General features: G+C 36.8%; 1 protein-coding gene across 2 annotated transcripts in view; it reads right to left on the minus strand.

Moving 5' to 3' along the window:
- Positions 1-3,480: 3,480 nt before the first annotated feature.
- The window catches only part of Xrn1 (5'-3' exoribonuclease 1), a 114,816-nt gene continuing 100,371 nt past the window's right edge, over positions 3,481-17,925 (minus strand). For both annotated transcript variants that reach the window (XM_040269907.2, XM_005328037.5), the window contains one exon: positions 3,481-8,315. In XM_040269907.2, coding sequence (XP_040125841.1) covers positions 8,010-8,315 — 306 coding nt within the window. In that variant the 3' untranslated portion in view covers positions 3,481-8,009. The remainder of the gene's footprint in view (positions 8,316-17,925) is intronic.

Below are 17,925 nucleotides of genomic sequence, written 5' to 3' on the forward strand. Positions count from 1 at the left end.
TGCTTTATGTAACAATGACCAACATTATCTGTGCCAGTCAGTGTAGAAACATCACATGATGACATTTCAGGCAAAAAAAAAAAAAAAAGTGGTGACTTACTTCACTCAGTGGCCGTAAGGAATTGTAATTGGGAAATCATCGCCTGATAATACTAGAGCTACCAGTTAAGCCTCCATTGGTGTTTGACTAAGCTTTTAAGTAGGGACAAATTGTGAATGTGTGCAAATGTGTGTGTCTGTGCAATTCAAGAAAGATTACCTGGCAATAGTAGACTACAGTTTTTAATATTGTTGTGCCTGGGATTGAACTCAAGGACTTGTGCATGCGGGGCAAGAACTCTACCAACTCAGCTCTCTACCCCAGCCCCTACCAGTTTTTTTTTTTTTTTTTTTTAAAGCAAATAGATGCTGGAGTTGTAACTCTATGGCAAAGCACTTGTCTAGCATGCTCGAGGCCCTGGGTTTGACACCAGCCTCCCTCCCCCATGCAAAAAAAGTAAAGGTCACAAAAACTGTATTAGTCATTTGTCTTGTTGCACGTGTCTGTGGATGAGTCTGTGGTTTAAGCTCCTAGGATCTTTGCTTACAAACACCAGTATTTGTCTCACTGCTAATTTGGGCTTTGCATCCTACTTTTGTTTTTTTCTTAGAGAGAGAGAGAGAGAGAGAGAAAGAGAGAGAGAGAATTTTTTTTTTTAACATTTATTCTTTAGTTTTCGGCAGGCACAATATCTTTGTTTTTATGTGGTGCTGAGGATCGAACCTGGGCCGCACATATGCCAGGCGAGCACGCTACAGCTTAAGCCACATCCCCAGCTCTGCATCCTACTTTCAGTTGAGTCTTTTTTTTTTTGGTACAGGGGATTAAACCCCGGGGCATTTAACCACTGGGCCACATCCCCAGCCTTTTTTACTTTTTATTTTGAGACAGGGTCTTGTGTGGGAAGCCACTCCTGAACTATTTAGTGTCTTCACTAAATAGGAGGTTTTGGTTTGGCATTGCAAGTGGCTCCTCCCACTTAATGGATGACGCAATGCAGATGACCCAAGTCTTGGCTCAGCTAGGAAGGCTGCTTTCCTAGATCCAGAATTAGATGTGACCCACTGGGCCTGGACAGCCCACCGCCTACCTGATTTGGCAGAACATCATTCTATGGAAAACCTTTGAGGTTTTCCCCGTATATAATAAAGCAAATGTGGGCTCTTGGTTTCTCTCTTGACCCCTAAGTTTAAAGAGCCGTCCCACCTCTGCTCTCTGAAATTAGTTTCTGTGTAGTGTGGTTTTTTCACCACCTTCTTAGCTTTATGTCGCAGCCAGCCCTCCTCATGAGGAGGGAACACAAATTCCACTGCCTACAGGGATGTGGGTGACAGTCTTGCTAAGTTGCTGAGACTGGCTTTGAACTTGGAATCCTCCTGTCTCAGCTTTCAAGTTGCTGGGATTACAGATGTGAACCACTGTACTTGGCTCAGCTGACTCCTTTTATGAGGACTTTCATTATCACCCTGTAACTTAAACCCCAAGGTGATGGAATTAAGAGGTGAGAATTTTTGGAAGTGATTAAGTCATGCAGGCCCTGACCTCATGAACAGGATTAATGCTGTTATTTAAAAAAAAATGCATTCATGTAATCCCAGCTACTTGGAGAGGCTGAGGCAGGAGGATCTGAAGTTCAAGGTCATCCTGGGCAACTTAATGACTCCATCTAGGGAAGGGGCAGAAAAGCTTCAGAGAGCTTCCTGGCCTTTTTGCCTGTTTGCCTTCTGACCTGGGAGAAGCAAGGACTCAGGCAAGAGACTCCATCCATGAAGCAAAGGGCAAGGCTTCACCAGACACTGATTCTTCTGATATTACTTTGGATTTCCTCCAGAAATGTGAGAAATAAATTTCTATTACTATTATTTACAAATTATGCAGTCTAAGGTATTTTGTTATAGCAGCAGGTACAGACTGAGACAGACCCCAACTACTACTTATGAAATTCCCTTGAGCCCTCTTCTTTGATAAGGGTCATAGGTTTTCCCTTGTCGTGGTCAGGAGGGATAGTTACTGAATGAAGTGGAAAAGCAGCTAGCTAGGTCTCCATGGGTAGTCTTAGCCCACATGCTTCCTCCTGGGCCAAGGTGGCCAAATGCCTTATCAGAATGTGCTCATTCCTCATGAGCTTGAGTAAAGTACAAGGAGGTCTCAGGTTCATGGGGGAGACCTGGAGTAGATATAGGAAGAAGACATGTGCTTCCCTCTTTACCCTTTTCCCAACTACCTATGCTATTGTAGAGAGACTTTGGCAAAATAATGCATCAGAGTTCTATTTTGAGACATGGTCAGTGATAGGTTTGTGAGTCCTGTCAACTCCCTGGCCTTAAGAATAGGAATAGGGCTGGGGTTGTGGCTCAGGGGTAGAGCGCTCACTTAGTACATGTGAGGCCCTGGGTTCGATCCTCAGCACCACATAAAAATAAATAAATAAAGGTATTGTGTCCAATTACAACTAAAAAATAAATATTAAAAAAAATAGGAATGAGGGGGGGCAGGATGGTAGCTCAGTGCTAGAGCACTTGCCTAGCATGCATGAGGCACTGGGTTCAATCCCCAGTACCACATTAAATAAATAAATAAATAAATAAAATAAAGGTATTGTGTCCATCTATTAAAAGAAAAAGAATAGGAATTAGGGGGTGGGGGAAAAGCTCTGTGCCACACACAATGCCCTGCTCCAAGGGTGTGGGGAGAACTGGAATTAGCCGCTTTCTTTCTCTGTAAGGATCTTCCTCTGCAATGAGAAGAAATGTAGAGGGACTCATGAGAGGGAAAACAGAAAAGGAATCTCGCAGGTACCTGAGTGAGGTATGGACTTTGTCCAAATTGGGTGCCAAAAGGTGACTCAGAACAGCGAGATATGACACCACCCAGAGGACCGTGTGTGCTTAATATAGTATACAGGTGATGACCCTGTTACTACTAATACTTGTAAAGAAGCTACCCTTGCCTGGTGCTTCACACATGTGAAGACAAGGGTGCTGTTTGCTTCCTTTAGGAGATGAGGAATCTGAGGCTTATACCTTACATAATTTACCGATGATAACATAATTTACCTAGCAAGAGGTAGAGCTGGGTCTGAACCACAGCCATGGAATCTGCCATTCCAGTTTTCCTCACCAGCCACACTATCTTGGTTTACTATATGACACAGCATGGAGATTAGATATGAAAGGAGATGGGGCCAGTGCGGTGGTGCACGCTTATAATCCCAGTGGCTCAGGAGGCTGAGGCAGGAGGAATTCAAAGCCAGCCTCGGCAAAAGTGAGGCACTAAGCAACTTAGAGAGACCCTGTCTCTAAATAAAATCAAAATAGGGCTGGGGATATGGCTCAGTGGTCAAGTGCCCCCAAGTTCAATCCCTGGTACCAAAAAAAAGGGGGTTTAAGTGAAAAGTATGTTTCTATTTTTTATATTAAAGCAATCATAGAACAAACAACTTATGAAATCATTCTTAAATTTTTAATTAAAATCCATACAGCATTTAACATGTATAGCAACTCTTTCAGTGAATCTTATATTTTAAAATCCCTTTGCACAGAATTTTGAGGCTAACTTCATGCTAGAAATTTACAAATGTACAACTTAACAACACAAAAATACATTCGGAGTCCATTCCAATGCAAGTTAAAAACACTTTAATTGGCAGACAATGTAAAGATATTTAAAAAACAAAAACTACAAAATGAGCACATAAAAGTCTTCCCTTTTGAATTTTTAATAAAATACTGCTCTGTATAAGATCTAATGAAAAATTCCAGTTACTTATAAAATAGTTATATGAGAAAAGAAATGAATTAAGATTTTATGTATGTGTATGAATCACACTTAATTATGTTGTTTAAATGAACAAAATGTTGAATACTTTAATGACACAGCACACCACGTATTATTCATACATCAAAATAGTTGAAAACACTCAAGCAATTTGATGCAGGCAAAAGGAAATAAAAAATAAAATAAATAAAATCCAAAAAATAAAAACACTAAACACCCTTTAACTGTAAGGGAAAGAAATGAAAGAATTTAAATCAAACTGTGGACCAAATTCTCACTTCTATCATTTCATGAGAAACAGTGTGAGAATTTGGTTTCAAATTACTAAAATAGCTACAGAAACTTACTTACTTGGCCTGGAAAACTTAACAGTATACTAGCTGCTGAAATAATCAATAGTCATAGTGTACTGTGGGAAAGAATAATTTTTACAAGTTGAACTACATAAAAAAACATATCTATTGGAAACCACAGTCTCCCTGACAAATTGCACTTGAGATGGCTGAATGCATTGATTGAGCAAGGCATTATTATTGGTTCACAGGGACACGGACACGGACACACACACTCACAGAGACACACAAATACAAAAGCAGCTGTGGATTGCTGACATTCCTGACTACCAGAACTATTTTCTACATTTTATCCCCCTCTTTTTAAAAGAAGGATCTGATGTCTGTTAACTCAGTGAGCTAGCAGTGAAACTTGGGGCCTGTCTGTGTGATCTGTCCTGTTGCTGGAAACCTAGTCTGTTCCAACCATTTCCTACTGCTTCCTGGCAGGAGGAGGACAGTGATGAAATTATGAATTAAGTCAGTGTGAAAAATATGCACTTTTAGAATTTTAAGCTTTATTCTGACCATCAAAGGGAGTTCCTGCAGAGATGACTGCTTCACTGACAAAGCTTAGAGAAAGTATGTATACAAGGTATTATTTGCTATCTGTACAAAAAGAACAATGAACTTCTGTGGTTGATTTCTTTTTAAAGACAGAGAATGTCTTTCACAGTAATTATTCTCTCTAATTAATTAATAATCTCCTACAGTAAAAATACAACTTGGAACCAAGATAGTACAAAGAAACAGAGCCCCCCTTGAAATCTAAGAAGCCTGGTTACTTTTAAAAAGATGGTTTGAATAGTGGGAAGAAGCATGAAAGAACTAACTTCAGTGGAGATCTGCACACCTCTATCCATCTCATGGAAGGTAAAAATCAGATGACCAGTATAAAAAATTAATGGTTTGTTAATATAAATAGATGATTAAAAAAGGAATGCATAAAAATACCCCATAACTTGACCCCAATTTCTTGAGCTAGAAAACACACTGATGGATGTCTATCTACAGTTTCCCTCTGACTGCCTCCTCCCCTTAAAACTAAGAATGCAGATTGGTCTAAAACCAGAGTGAACACCTGATCACAGCAAATAAAATAAAAAAAACTTGCATCGATGGTTCTTTATCCCTTCCATCAATAGGGAAAAAAAATCTCTTAATCTTCCCTACTTACCTGTTTAAAAAGCAAGCAAAATCTCAATTAGAAACTAAGATTTAATACAGGTAAATATAATTTTTCATGCAACTGAATCTTGGACATTAAAGACTTAAATATACATGATATTAAATCAATTAATACACTTTATCTGTCAAAGTATGAAAACAAGTTAACGACTAGGTGATGCAAGAAATTGTTTACAGGAGGAGTGAGACTGAAGAATCAACCTTCAGTATTCACTTAACTTGCTAAAAAAAGAATTGTTAAACAAGGACATTTAGAAATAATATTTCAGTGAAGAGAGAAAAGATTTAAATAGATTAAAATCTTCTAGTTATGTGGAAACATTAAGTAATCTGAGGAGTCTGTCCCTTCTGTGCTCTACATAGTCCACCATTTCCACCAAAAGTCCAGTAGTTTAATGAGCATTTAATTTGGGAGTGATTTTGGTCCATCCCATCCAAAAGAGAAAAATCTTGTTTCTCAAAGTCTAGTCGTTTTTCAGATGCACTAGACCCCACCAGACATGACTATCAATGGATCCTGTCCATTGATGTCTAATGACCATCATGCTATAAAGATGGACTCTGCCACATCTTTCACTGGAATAGGTGTACAAGGGAAAAAGGATAGAGAATGCCTGACCACTGTCCAGCCATTATAGAGCTCTCTCCCATTTCTCTTCAGTCTTGACTTTTAGAAAAATATGTTTAAAAAAGTACTTTTACTGATTATTCATAATGAGCTTGCTGGACTCAAACATGGCATAAGTGCCCCCTGGGGTTCAATGGCACTAGGTTTACTAAAATTTCTCTTGGGAGTTTTCAGATGGTCTGTGCTCCCTCCTCTGTGTTTCATACAGATGTAGGCCGAGTACTGTTGATAGAACTGCTACACAGGAGTGATGAGTGAGGCAGTTCTTGAATGCTGGAGTTTGTACAGTTTGGTGAGGTGACAAATATTACACTTAAAAGTAGAAAGAGGTTAACCTAACATTATTGTCACAATATATTTTCCCTTGTACCCCCATAATAAATGTCTCATTTTAAAGCAAAGAGAGAATTTTTGAGGCCATAAAGATAAACATTGAGAACTACTTGAGCCTCATCACTTAACACCCATTACAGATAGAGACAAGGAAATGATGGGAACTGTGGACAAACATCGGAGCCTAGGAAAATGACAGAGAAGAATGATAGAAACTCATATGACCATAATACATGACAGATACAGACCATTTATCTCTATACTAAAGGCACTACTAATATACAAATATCTGGCTAACATTTAGAGACACTCTGAAATCAGCCATTAGAAAAAAGGAATTCATTTAGTTCAATATCAGCATTTTAAAAAAACAGACGACTTTGACACTCATGGCAGAGTTTTCAATGAGCTAAATGAAATCAGATATGATAATAAGCAGCTCTGTATAAAGACTGTGGCTCCCACTTTTAAAAAAGTACGATAACTTTCTTCCTTAAAAATATAAGCATATCACAAAAACTAAAAGATAAATATATATATATATATATATATATGTGTGTGTGTGTGTGTGTGTGTGTGTGTATAGGGAGATACAAACCCAGGCCCTGGTACCACTGAGAAATTTTCATAAATTCTAAATCATTTCAATGGTTTGAACAACACACATCCACACGTGACATGCAAAGACAGAATGCCAGTGTCACTGACCAGCTGAGCATATAGCTCAAGGGTAGAACTAGAATGAGTAAAGAGCACACATCACAAACTACCAACGGTGTCTGTACCACAGCGCACCTTGGAATTGAAAGTTAGAATTCCATTAGTTCCAGGAACAACAATGAGCTCTCATACATGTTAAGTAAGCAAATAAAAAGCTATAGGAAAGAACAACACAATTTAACAACATGATTAATATTTTTGTACTTTGTTCTATTAGAAGAGTAATTTGTAATCATTGTACCCTGTGGATTTAGAAACTTAATTTTATTAGAAATTACTAATGCTGGTTCTTGAATAATCTAAAAAATTCTAATTACTCAAATTTAAATTGCTATTTATAGTTCTAAGCAGATGGATGAAATATTCTGATTAGTACTCTATGGTTGCTTTGGTACAAAATTTAGAATAAAGCAAAACTCGCAGCACCACAACCAGTGTGATTACTTCACAGCAGGTCTAAAGGACCCTCAGAGATAAGAGCACATAAATACAATACACATAAGTAAGAGCCATTCTCTTGATAATTTTGTTACATCATTAAAAAGAGAAATAAAATCCACATCCAGAAAATTATATTTTAGGCCCAATTTTCATGCTTCATTTAATTATCCCTCAATGATAGTGTAAAAGATGTTTACTATTATTGCTAATATGATGTCTACTTCATAGTTCAAGGAAGCTTCTAATGAGGCCAATGGTTAAAGTGGTACATTTTAATGCTTAGCCCACTGAAATTCATTTTAACAAAAGGTTTAATTTAGTATTTTTTCTTTTTACAACTTTATTGAGGTATAATTGACGTACAACAAACTGCACATATTTAAAGTGCACAATTTGATATATAGTCTTTTAAATGGCATGAAAAGTGCCTGACGACTTAAAAATTAAAAATATTCAAACATATTATTTTAAAATAGTACATTTATGAGATATGGATTTATAAAAAGGTGATGGAAATAAAAGAAATTATTTTAATTCCCAAGTACCAAATTTATTCAGAAGGTTTAGAAATGCCAAAATTGACAGCCAGTTTTCTTGATTTTCTTCTAGAAGAAGAGCTTGGTGTTGACTTCTGATGAGACGTATTGTGGCCTTGGGAGGCAGTTTCAACTTGAAAAGAAGATGCAGGCTGAGCAAGCTGAGAGGACTTTAAAGGGCCTGATGAGCTTTCCTGTGGAATCACTCTGGTGTCATCAGAAGAGCTGGGCTTGCTAGTCTGAAGTGGAGTGGCTTGAGAAGAACTCTGGGCCTCCTTATTCTCAAAGTTCTTTTTGTTTGCAACTCTTTTTTTGGTAACCTTTAAGGAATAAAAGCATTATTAACCAGTAGTGTAGGAGAAAAAAAAAACTATTCAAGAAATATTATAAACCATGCTGCTAATATTTGTTAATCACTGCTGATTTGTGACATCTACTTATAATTTCCAAATCAGACTTTAATAATTTTTATATATACTTTTAAATTTTTTAGTTATACATGGGCACAATATCTTTATTTTGTTTATTTATCTTCATGTGGTCCTGAGGATAGAACCCAGTGCCTCACATGTGCGTGGCAAGTGCTCTGCTACTGAGCCACAACCCCAGCCCTAGACTTTAATAATTTGAAAAACTCAGTTGCAAGAAAATATTAAAACATCTTCCATAGCTAAAATTTTAAAAAGTTATATTTCTTATTTTCAATCACTTTGTATTAGAATACTGTATTATTACTTGCTATAATCATTACTATTTTCAGAACACAAACTGAGCAGGGACCAGGTCAGATGCATCATTACATTTTCAGTTCCTAGATCAGTACTAAATTTCTTTTCTTCTCTTTTCTTTTTCTTCTGAAAAAAAAATGTGGATGTCTCCTTAATTTTTAAAAATTTTTCCCCTATTTTTTATTGGTGCATCATAATTATACATAATGGTGGGATTCATTGTTACATATTTGTACATGCACAAGAGGAAACAATAATTTGGCCAATATCGTTCCCCAGTATTTCCCCTTTTTCCCCCACACTGGTCCCCTTCCTGAACTCTGCTGAGTTCCCTTTGCTTTTCAGATAACAACCCCTCCTTCTGTTTCCTTTTTTTTTTTTTTTAAAGAGAGAGAGGGGGGGGGACAGAGAATTTTTAAAAAATATTTATTTATTTTTTCTTAGTTCTCGGCGGACACAACATCTTCGTTTGTATGTGGTGCTGAGGATCGAACCCGGGCTGCACGCACGCCAGGCGAGCGTGCTACCGCTTGAGCCACATCCCCAGCCCCTCCTTTTACCTCTCTAGCTTCCACATATGACCCTTGGCTTTCTGAGTTTGGTTTGTTTTACTTAACATAATATTAAGTTCTTTCCATTTTCTGGCAAATGACATAATTTAATTCTTTTTATGGCTGAATAAAATGCCCCTGTTTATACATACCACATTTTTCTTACTTGTTAATTCACTGATGGACAGCTAAGTGATTTCATGGATTGGTCATTGTGAATTGTGCTGCTATAAACATGGGTACGCATGTATCACCATAGTATGCTTTAATTCTTTAGAATAAATAAAAAGAAGTGGTATAGCTGGATCATGTGGTGGTTTTTAAGGAACTTCAATACTGATTTCTATAGTGGTTATATGAATTTATAATCATACAAAGTGTAAAAGTGCTCTTTTTTCTCCACATCCTCTACAGCATTTATTATTATTTGTATTCTTTTTTTTTTTTTGATACTGGGAATTGAATTCAGGGGTACTCAACCATTGAGCCATGTTCCCAGCTCTATTTTGTATTTTATTTAGAGACAAGTTCTCATTGAGTTGCTTAGTGCCTTGAAGTTGCTGAGGCTGACTTTGAATTCTTAATTTTCCTCTCAGTCTTCCAAGCCACTGGGATTACAGGTGTGTGCCACTATGCCTGGCTTGTTTGTATTCTTCTTCTTTTTTTTTTTAATTCTTTTTTAAAAAAATATTTTATTTTTTAGTTGTTGTTGGACACAATACCTTTATTTATTTTTATGTGGTGCTGAGGATCAAATCCAGGGCCTCACACGTACTAGGCGAGTGCTCTACCACTGAGCCACATCCCCAGCCCTATTTGTATTCTTAATAGCTGCTATTCTATCTGAAGTGAGATGAAATCTCAGTGTAGTTTTGATTTGCATTTCCTCAATTGCTGAAGATGCTGAACATTTTTTTTTTCATATGTTTGTTGGTCATTTGTATTTCTTCTTTTGAGAACTGTCAAGTTCATTTGTCTATTTGTTAATTAGATTTTTTTATTGTTATTTTGAATTCTTTTTTTTATTCCATTCTGTAAGTTCCCTCATCATATACTTTTTTTAAATTGTTGTTTCCTTTGTAGTACAGAAGCTTTTCAATGTGATGCCATTCCATTTATTAATTTTTGTATTAATTCCTGAGCCTGTAATATTGGAGTGCTAATCCTACATTTTATTCTAGAAGTTGCATAGTTTCTGGTCTAATTCCTAGGTCTTTGATTCATTTTAAGTTGACTTTTCTGCAGGTTGAGAGATGAGGATCTAGTCTCATTCTTCTACATAACCAGTTTTCCTAACACCATTTGTTACAAAGGCTGTCTTTTCTTCAATGTTTGTTTTTGGTACCTTTGTTAAGTATCAGACAACTGTAAAAGTGTGGGTTTATCTCTGTGTCTTTTATTTTGTTCCAATAGTCTATCTGTCTTGTTTTATGCCAGTATCATGCAAGTTTTTGTAACTCTTTAATATAAGTTGAAGTCAGGTATTGTGATGCCTCCAGAATTGAGTTTTTTTTTTTTTTTTAAGGTGTGGGGGGGTCTTAGAATTTCTATGACCATTCTGGGTCTTTTATTTATTCCAAATGAATTTTAGGATTATTTTTCCAGTTCTGTGAATAATATCACTGGTATTTTGATGAGGATTAAATTGAATCTGTATATTGCTTTTGGTAACATGGCCATTTCTAACAATATTAATTCTGCTGATCCATGAACATAGGCAGTCTTTCCATCTTCTTGAGTCTTCTTCAGTATTGTATGGTTTTCATTGTAGATGTCTTTTACTTTCTTGGTTAGATTCAATCCTAGGATTTTTTTTTTTGAGGTTATTATGAATGGTATAGTTTTCTTGATTTCTTTCTCAGCAAGTTCATAACTGGTATGTGAGAAAGCCACTGATTTTTGTATGTTGGTTTTGTAACCTGCTACTTTGCTGATTAGCTTTAGCAGACTTCTGGTGGAGCTTTTTGAATCTTTTAAATGTACTATGTCATATGTAAGTAGTAATAATTTGACTCTTTCTTTTCCTATTTTCATCTCTTTTATTTCCTTTTAGAAATTTCCTTCTCTTGGAAATGGCTAGAATTATGATTTTAAGGTTAGTTCCTTATCCCTAGTTTCTTCAGTTTTTATCATAAATGTGTGCTAAATCTTGTCAAAGGTTTTCTCTGCATTTATTAGGATGACTATGTGATTTCTGTTGTTAGTTCTATTTATGTGGTGAATTACATTTATCGATTAACATATTAAATCATCCTTGCAATACTGAAATAAAACCACCCTGTCACAATGCAATCTTAATATGTTGTTGAATGTGATTTGCTAATATTTTATTAAGGAGTTTTGCATTTAGATTCATCAGGAATATTGGTCTCTCTTGTGTTGTTATCTGGTTTTGTTATCAGGTGATACTGTTTTTTTCACAGAATGAATTTAGAAGTATTCCACCCTTTTCTATTTCATGGAATACACTGTGGAGCATTGGCATTTGTTCTTCTTTAAAGGTCTATTTTAGGGGCTGGGGTTGTGGCTCAGCAGTAGAGTGCTCACCTAGCATGTTTGAGGTCCTGGGTTAGATCCTCAGCATCATATAAAAAATAAGTAAGTAAATAAAGGTATTGTGTCAATCATAACTAAATATATATATATAAAGGTCTATTTTAGTCACCTTTTTTACTGCTGTGATCAAAAGACCTGACAAGAACAATTTTAGAGGAGGAAAAGATTATTTGGTGCTCACAGTTTCAGAGGTCTCAGTTCACAGATGGCTGATTCTGTTGTTCTGGGCCTAAGGTAAGGCAGAGCACCATGGCAGAAGGGTGGAGGAGGAAAACAGCAAGTGATGGGATTGGCGGGGGACATTGAGCATTCTGCTCACCAGGGACAAAATATAAACCCCAAAAGTAACCCCCCACTCCATGACCTATCTCCTCCAGCCACATCCTTCCTGTCTACATTTAGTGCTTAGTTAATCCCTGAATGGACTAATGCACTGATGAGATTTGGCCCCTCATAAACTCAGTCAATTCATTTCTGAATTTTCTTGCATTGTGTCACATATGGGCTTTCACAGGACACCTAAAATCTAAACCATAATAAGGTCTGATAGAATTTAGCTAAAAATCCAGCTAGTCCTGAGCTTTTCTTTGTTGAAATTCTTTTAATGACTGCTTCTATCTCATTGCTTGTTCCTGGTCTATTTGGGTTTTCTATGTCCTCTTCACTCAATTTGGCAGAGAATATGTATCTAGGAATATATCCAATTCTTCTAGATTTTTTAATTTATTGGGATATAAATTTTCAAAATAATCCCTAATGATCCTCTGGATTTCTGTGATGTATGTGATGATTTTTTTTCCTTATGCATCTCCAATGTTATGAATTTGGGTCTTATCTTTTTCTTTTGGTTTATTTGGCTAAAGGTTTATTCATCCTGTATATCTTTTAAAATAACTGACTCTTTGTTTTCACTGATCCTTTGTAGGCACTAATGGATATAAACTTTCCTTTTAGAACCACTCTCATAGTGTCCCAGAGGTTCTGGTATATTATATCACTATTCTTGTTTGATTCTAAGAATTTAAAAATTTATCTTAATTTCTTCTATTATCTGTTCGTCATTCAAAATTATATTGTTCAGTCTTCATGAGTTTATACAATTTCTGTAGTTTTGTTTTTGGTGTTGAGTCCTAATTTTATTTCATTTTGATCAGATAAGATTCAAAGAATTTTACTGTTCTTCTTGAATTTGCTGAAATTTGTTTTGTGGCCTAAAATATGGCCTATTTTGAAGAAAGTTCTATAAGCAGCTGAGAAGAAAGTAAATGTTGTTGTATACATTTCCGTTAATTCCATTTGATTTATAATATATTTTAGATCTGAAGGGTCTTTACTGATATTTTGTCTGGACATCCTATCTACTCATGAGAGAAGTGTGTTGAAATTACCCAATATTATTATACTAGGGTCCCAGACAAGTAGTGTCTGTTTTATGTACTTAGGAACACCGATGTTTGGGGAATAAATATTTACTGTTGTATCTTCTTGTTGGATTGTTCCCTTTGCCAGTATGAAAGTGACCTTCTTTGTCTCTTCTGATTATTTTTAGCTTGAAGTCTGCTTTGTCAGATATGAGAATAGCTATTCCTGCGTGTTTCAGGGCTCCATTTGCATGCTATACCAAATTTCCTCATTTCAATTTCAGCCTGTGGCTATCTTTGTCTATAAGGTAAGTCTTTTGAAAACAACATATAGTTGGGTCTTGTTTTTTTTTTTTTTTTGGTGTGTGTGTGTGTGCATTTCCTTTTTAAATTTTCTTTGTACTGAGGTTTGAACCCAGGGATGCTTTACCACTGAGCTACCTCCCCAGTTCTTTTTTATTTTGAGACAGTGTCTTATTGTTCCTTAGGGCCTAAGTTACCCAGGCTGGCCTCAAACTTGAGATCCTCTCACCTGAGCCTTCCAAGTCACTGGAATTATAGGTATGTACCACTATACCTGGTTGTGGATCTTGTTTTAAAATGTATTCTGCTAGCCTGTGTGTTTTAATTGGAGAGTTTAGCCCATTTACACCCTATGTTATTATAGAGATTTTTATTCCTGCCACTTTTTTCTAATTTGACTCTATTTCTCATTTGCTTAGCTATTCTTCAAATGAAATCTGCCCACTTGTAAGCTTTAGGGTTTGTTCTTGAGTTCTTCAGTATATGGTAGTTAAGTATTTCCTGTAGTGCTGGCTCAGTAGTAATGTATTCTTTTAGTGCCTTCTTATCTTGGAAGGTTTTTATTTTTCCTTTGATTTTGAAGGGTAACTTTGTTAGATAAAGTAATCTTGGTTGAGTTATTTTCTCTCAGGGCCTAGAACACATTATTCCAAACCTTCCTGGAGTTTAGAGTTTGTGTTAAGAAATCAGAGTAATTCTGATTGATTGGCTTGCCTCCAAATATAACTTGATGTTTTTATTTTAAGGTTTAAAAAATTATATTCTGGTTATGTATGTTAGGCATTTTAATTATAATGCGTTGTGAAGAGTTTCTTTCTTTTTTTAATTTATTTTTTTGTAGAAAAACTCAGGGGCACTCAACTACTGAGCCATATCCTCAACCCTATTTTGTATTTTATTTAGAGACAAGGTCTCACTGAATTGCTTAGCACCTCACTAAATTGCTGAGGTTGGCTTTGAATTCGCAACCCTCCTGTCTCAGCCTCCTAAACTGCTGGAATTACAGGTGTGTGCCACTGTGCCTGGCAAGAGTTTCTTTTTTGATTTTGTCTATTTAGGGTTCTGAATATCTCTTATATCTGGATGTCCATCTCGTTCTCAAGGTTTGGAAACTTTTATTATTTCCCTGAAGAGGTTATTCATTCCATTAGCATGCATCTCACAAACTTCTCTAATTCCAATGATTCTTAAATCTGGTCTCTTAATGTTGTCTAAGAGGTCTATTATATTCTGATCATGGTTACTTCTTTTCTTTAATATGTCTGTTCTAGGCTGGTTAGTTCATCTCTAAACTCTGAAATTCTATCTTTAGTGTGGTCTACACTATTAGAGAGACTTTCAACTGAACTTTTTAATTTATTTATTCTGTTTTTCATTTTCTAGATTTGTTTGGTTATTCTTCAATAACTTTAACTCCTTACTGAATTTATCATTCCTCTTCTGTACTGACCTCCTTAATTCATTCAGTTGTTTTTCTTTGTTCTTTTGGAATTCATTGATCACCATTCTTTTGAATTCTTTATCTGGTATTTTATCCATTTCAATATCTTTGGAGTCAGTTGCTGGTGAATCATAAACTTTAGAAGGCATTGTGTTACTTTATTTTTTCACATTTCTTGTATTCATGTATTAGGTTTTATGCATATATTGGGAAAGATATTTCTTCCATTTACATGTGGACATTTTTACAGAACAGCCTTTTATTGCCAGAGTAGGTCTGGGATAAGTGATTTTTTTTTTCCCCAATATATTTTCAAGCAGGATTTGTAGTATAGTTTCCCTGCTAGTTCTTTGGTGATTTAGTGTATTTTGACAGAGTGTATATTCTGTCAGAGCTCGAGGATTCCACTTTCCCTGTAAGTCTCAAAGGACTGGGATCCTTTTTATGGGTCTGGCAATTGTAATATATATAGCACAGCATGTAGGTATATCTTCTTGTGACAGCTCTTTTTCACTTAATAACTCTTTATTCTAAAGGAGTATGGCAGTGATCTAGATTGAGACCCCTCATAGCTGTGGTGTCCACAATCTTTTTGTTAATTCTCAGTGTTTTTGCTATAGGAGTAGCTGTCTATGGGTGGTCCTGAAGGCCTCCAGTAGCCATTCTTACTTGGGGCCTGGTTGTTCATTTGGATTTTTTGTCTCTTCTTTGTATCAAAGTATTATTTAAGTCTGAGCAAGGTACACTGTTCTCTTGGCTGGATATCTCAGCAGCAGAGTCTGTACCCTGTGAACTTTTAGATCACAGCACCTCACAGAGAAGGGGAAACAACAAACATCAACAACAGAAGCAAACAATATATAACACTAAAATACCCAGTTCCTACTATGACATTTATAACACTAATTATCACAAAAACAAGAATGGTGGGGTCAGCAATTGCCAAGAGCAAAAATGATAAGTAGCTGTGAACTAGATCTGGCATTAAATAGCAGTTGTCAATTATGCCATACATAGTCTTAACAACTGTAACAACATGAATGGTAGAGGCATTAGCCAAATAGATCCAGAGATGGTAAAAATGCAGTTATTTAAGAGAAAAGAGATGTAATAGGATGGTACCTATATAATTCCAGCGCCTGAGGCAGGAGAATTACAAGTTCAAGGCTAACTTCAGCAACTGAGTGAGGCCCTAAGGGAGACCCTGTCTCAGAATAAAAAATATGAATGGCTGGGGATGTGGCTCATGGGTTAAGTACCTCTGAGTTCAATACCCAGTACCTGCCCCCCCTGCAAAAAAAAGGTTTATAATTGTCAAAGTGTGAACAGAGAGAAAGCAGGAGATGTAGCAAGTGATGGCTATTGAGAAGAAGGAGGAAAAAAAAAAGCAGCAAAAGTGAAAAGAGAATAAGAAAATTTGGCTATTAGTGAAGAGAAGAGAAAGAAATAAAAACAAATAAAAACAGAATGAAGGGGCTGGGGTTGTGGCTCAGCAGTAGAGTGCTCACCTAGTATGTGCATGGTGCTGGGTTTGATCCTCAGCACCACATAAAAAAAATAAATAAAATACAGGTACTGTGTCCAACAACTAACAAAACAAAACAGAATGAAGATAAACAAAATTCCCTTCTGAGAGATAAGACAAAGAAAAATAATCACAAAAATGCTAAAAATGAGACAAAATAAGCAAATATTCATATATATATATCCACAAACCAATCAGCAAAGCAAGAACATAGAAAAAGTAAATTTACTGATATCTTGTTACCACTGAGGAAAAAGGATGGGGCTGAGCTCCAGAGTCAGAGATGCAATGAGAGGCAGAGGACCCAACCCACACCTCTCCAGGCAGGACTTTGCCCCTCCTCTCCTTAGTTTACAGACAGTTACATCCTCTTGTGTCACCACTCCTGGGCCGACTTACCAACCCATTTGTCTAGCAACTTTCACCCTCTCCAATGTCTGAGTTGGGGAGGTCCCTGCAGATCAATTTTCAAGTCAAGAACAGAAATTGTTAGGGAAGAGGGATGTGCTGACCCAAGAGGCTTCTCACCTATCCTACAAAAGGCAGTATAATACATAGCAAAAAACCCCCCAAAACAAACAACAACAACAACAAAAACAAACAAACAAACAAACAAACAAACAATTGATTGCTTAGAAAACAGGGTCAAGGGAGGCAGCCAGGCTGACAGCATTATACCAGGGAAAGTGGATGGGAGGAATCCCCCTTTCCCCAGAGAATCAGGCAAAGGAAAAAAATTCTTAATGAAAAATAAAGGAATCACCTCCACTAAGGTGGTCAAAACTGTTGATGAGGATGATCAATGTATATGCCTCACATCATGTTTCTTCCTGAGCTTTGTACCCCTTAGAGCAAGGGCTGGGGGTTGTTAACCCCTTCCTCTTTTTGCTTTGTTCACAGAGCTGCTAGCTACAAAGGCCTAAATTGAAGTTGGTTGAAATAGTTCTCAACTTCCCTTCTCACAATTATAAGAAGTACTGTTAAATGGAGCTCTGTTCAGACAGAGCAGGTACGCACTCCCAGATGGGGCTGCTGCAGAGTTCTAAGAGGGAAGTTCCAGTGGAAGTTCTAATCAAGCCTTTGGGACTTTGTTGGGTGGTATCTGTTCTGGAGAGATTTATTCAACACACCTCTAGGACTGGGCAAATGCAATTTCTGAGATCTGCAACTCCTGTTGGGAGTCCAGATCTCAGAAGCCTCCTGAGAATTCTACTTGTAGGGTGGGGGAGCCAACCCTCCACAAGTCTCACACACTCCACTGTCCATGAATACAGCTTTCTCAGTCTCAGTTCCCAAGTATAATCACACCAACTGTTCCACTTTCCCAGCCCTCTGCAGCTGGTCACGTGAGCTGCCAGACTCAAAGGGAAAGGGAACTGCACTCCCCTCCATATCCTTGACTTGAATCACCCTGGGCACAATCTCCTTTGTGTTTGTTTCACATAATAAAATAAAGGTACCGTGT

This window comes from Ictidomys tridecemlineatus, chromosome 3 (assembly GCF_052094955.1).
Source record: "Ictidomys tridecemlineatus isolate mIctTri1 chromosome 3, mIctTri1.hap1, whole genome shotgun sequence".
Classification (NCBI taxonomy): domain Eukaryota; kingdom Metazoa; phylum Chordata; class Mammalia; order Rodentia; family Sciuridae; genus Ictidomys; species Ictidomys tridecemlineatus.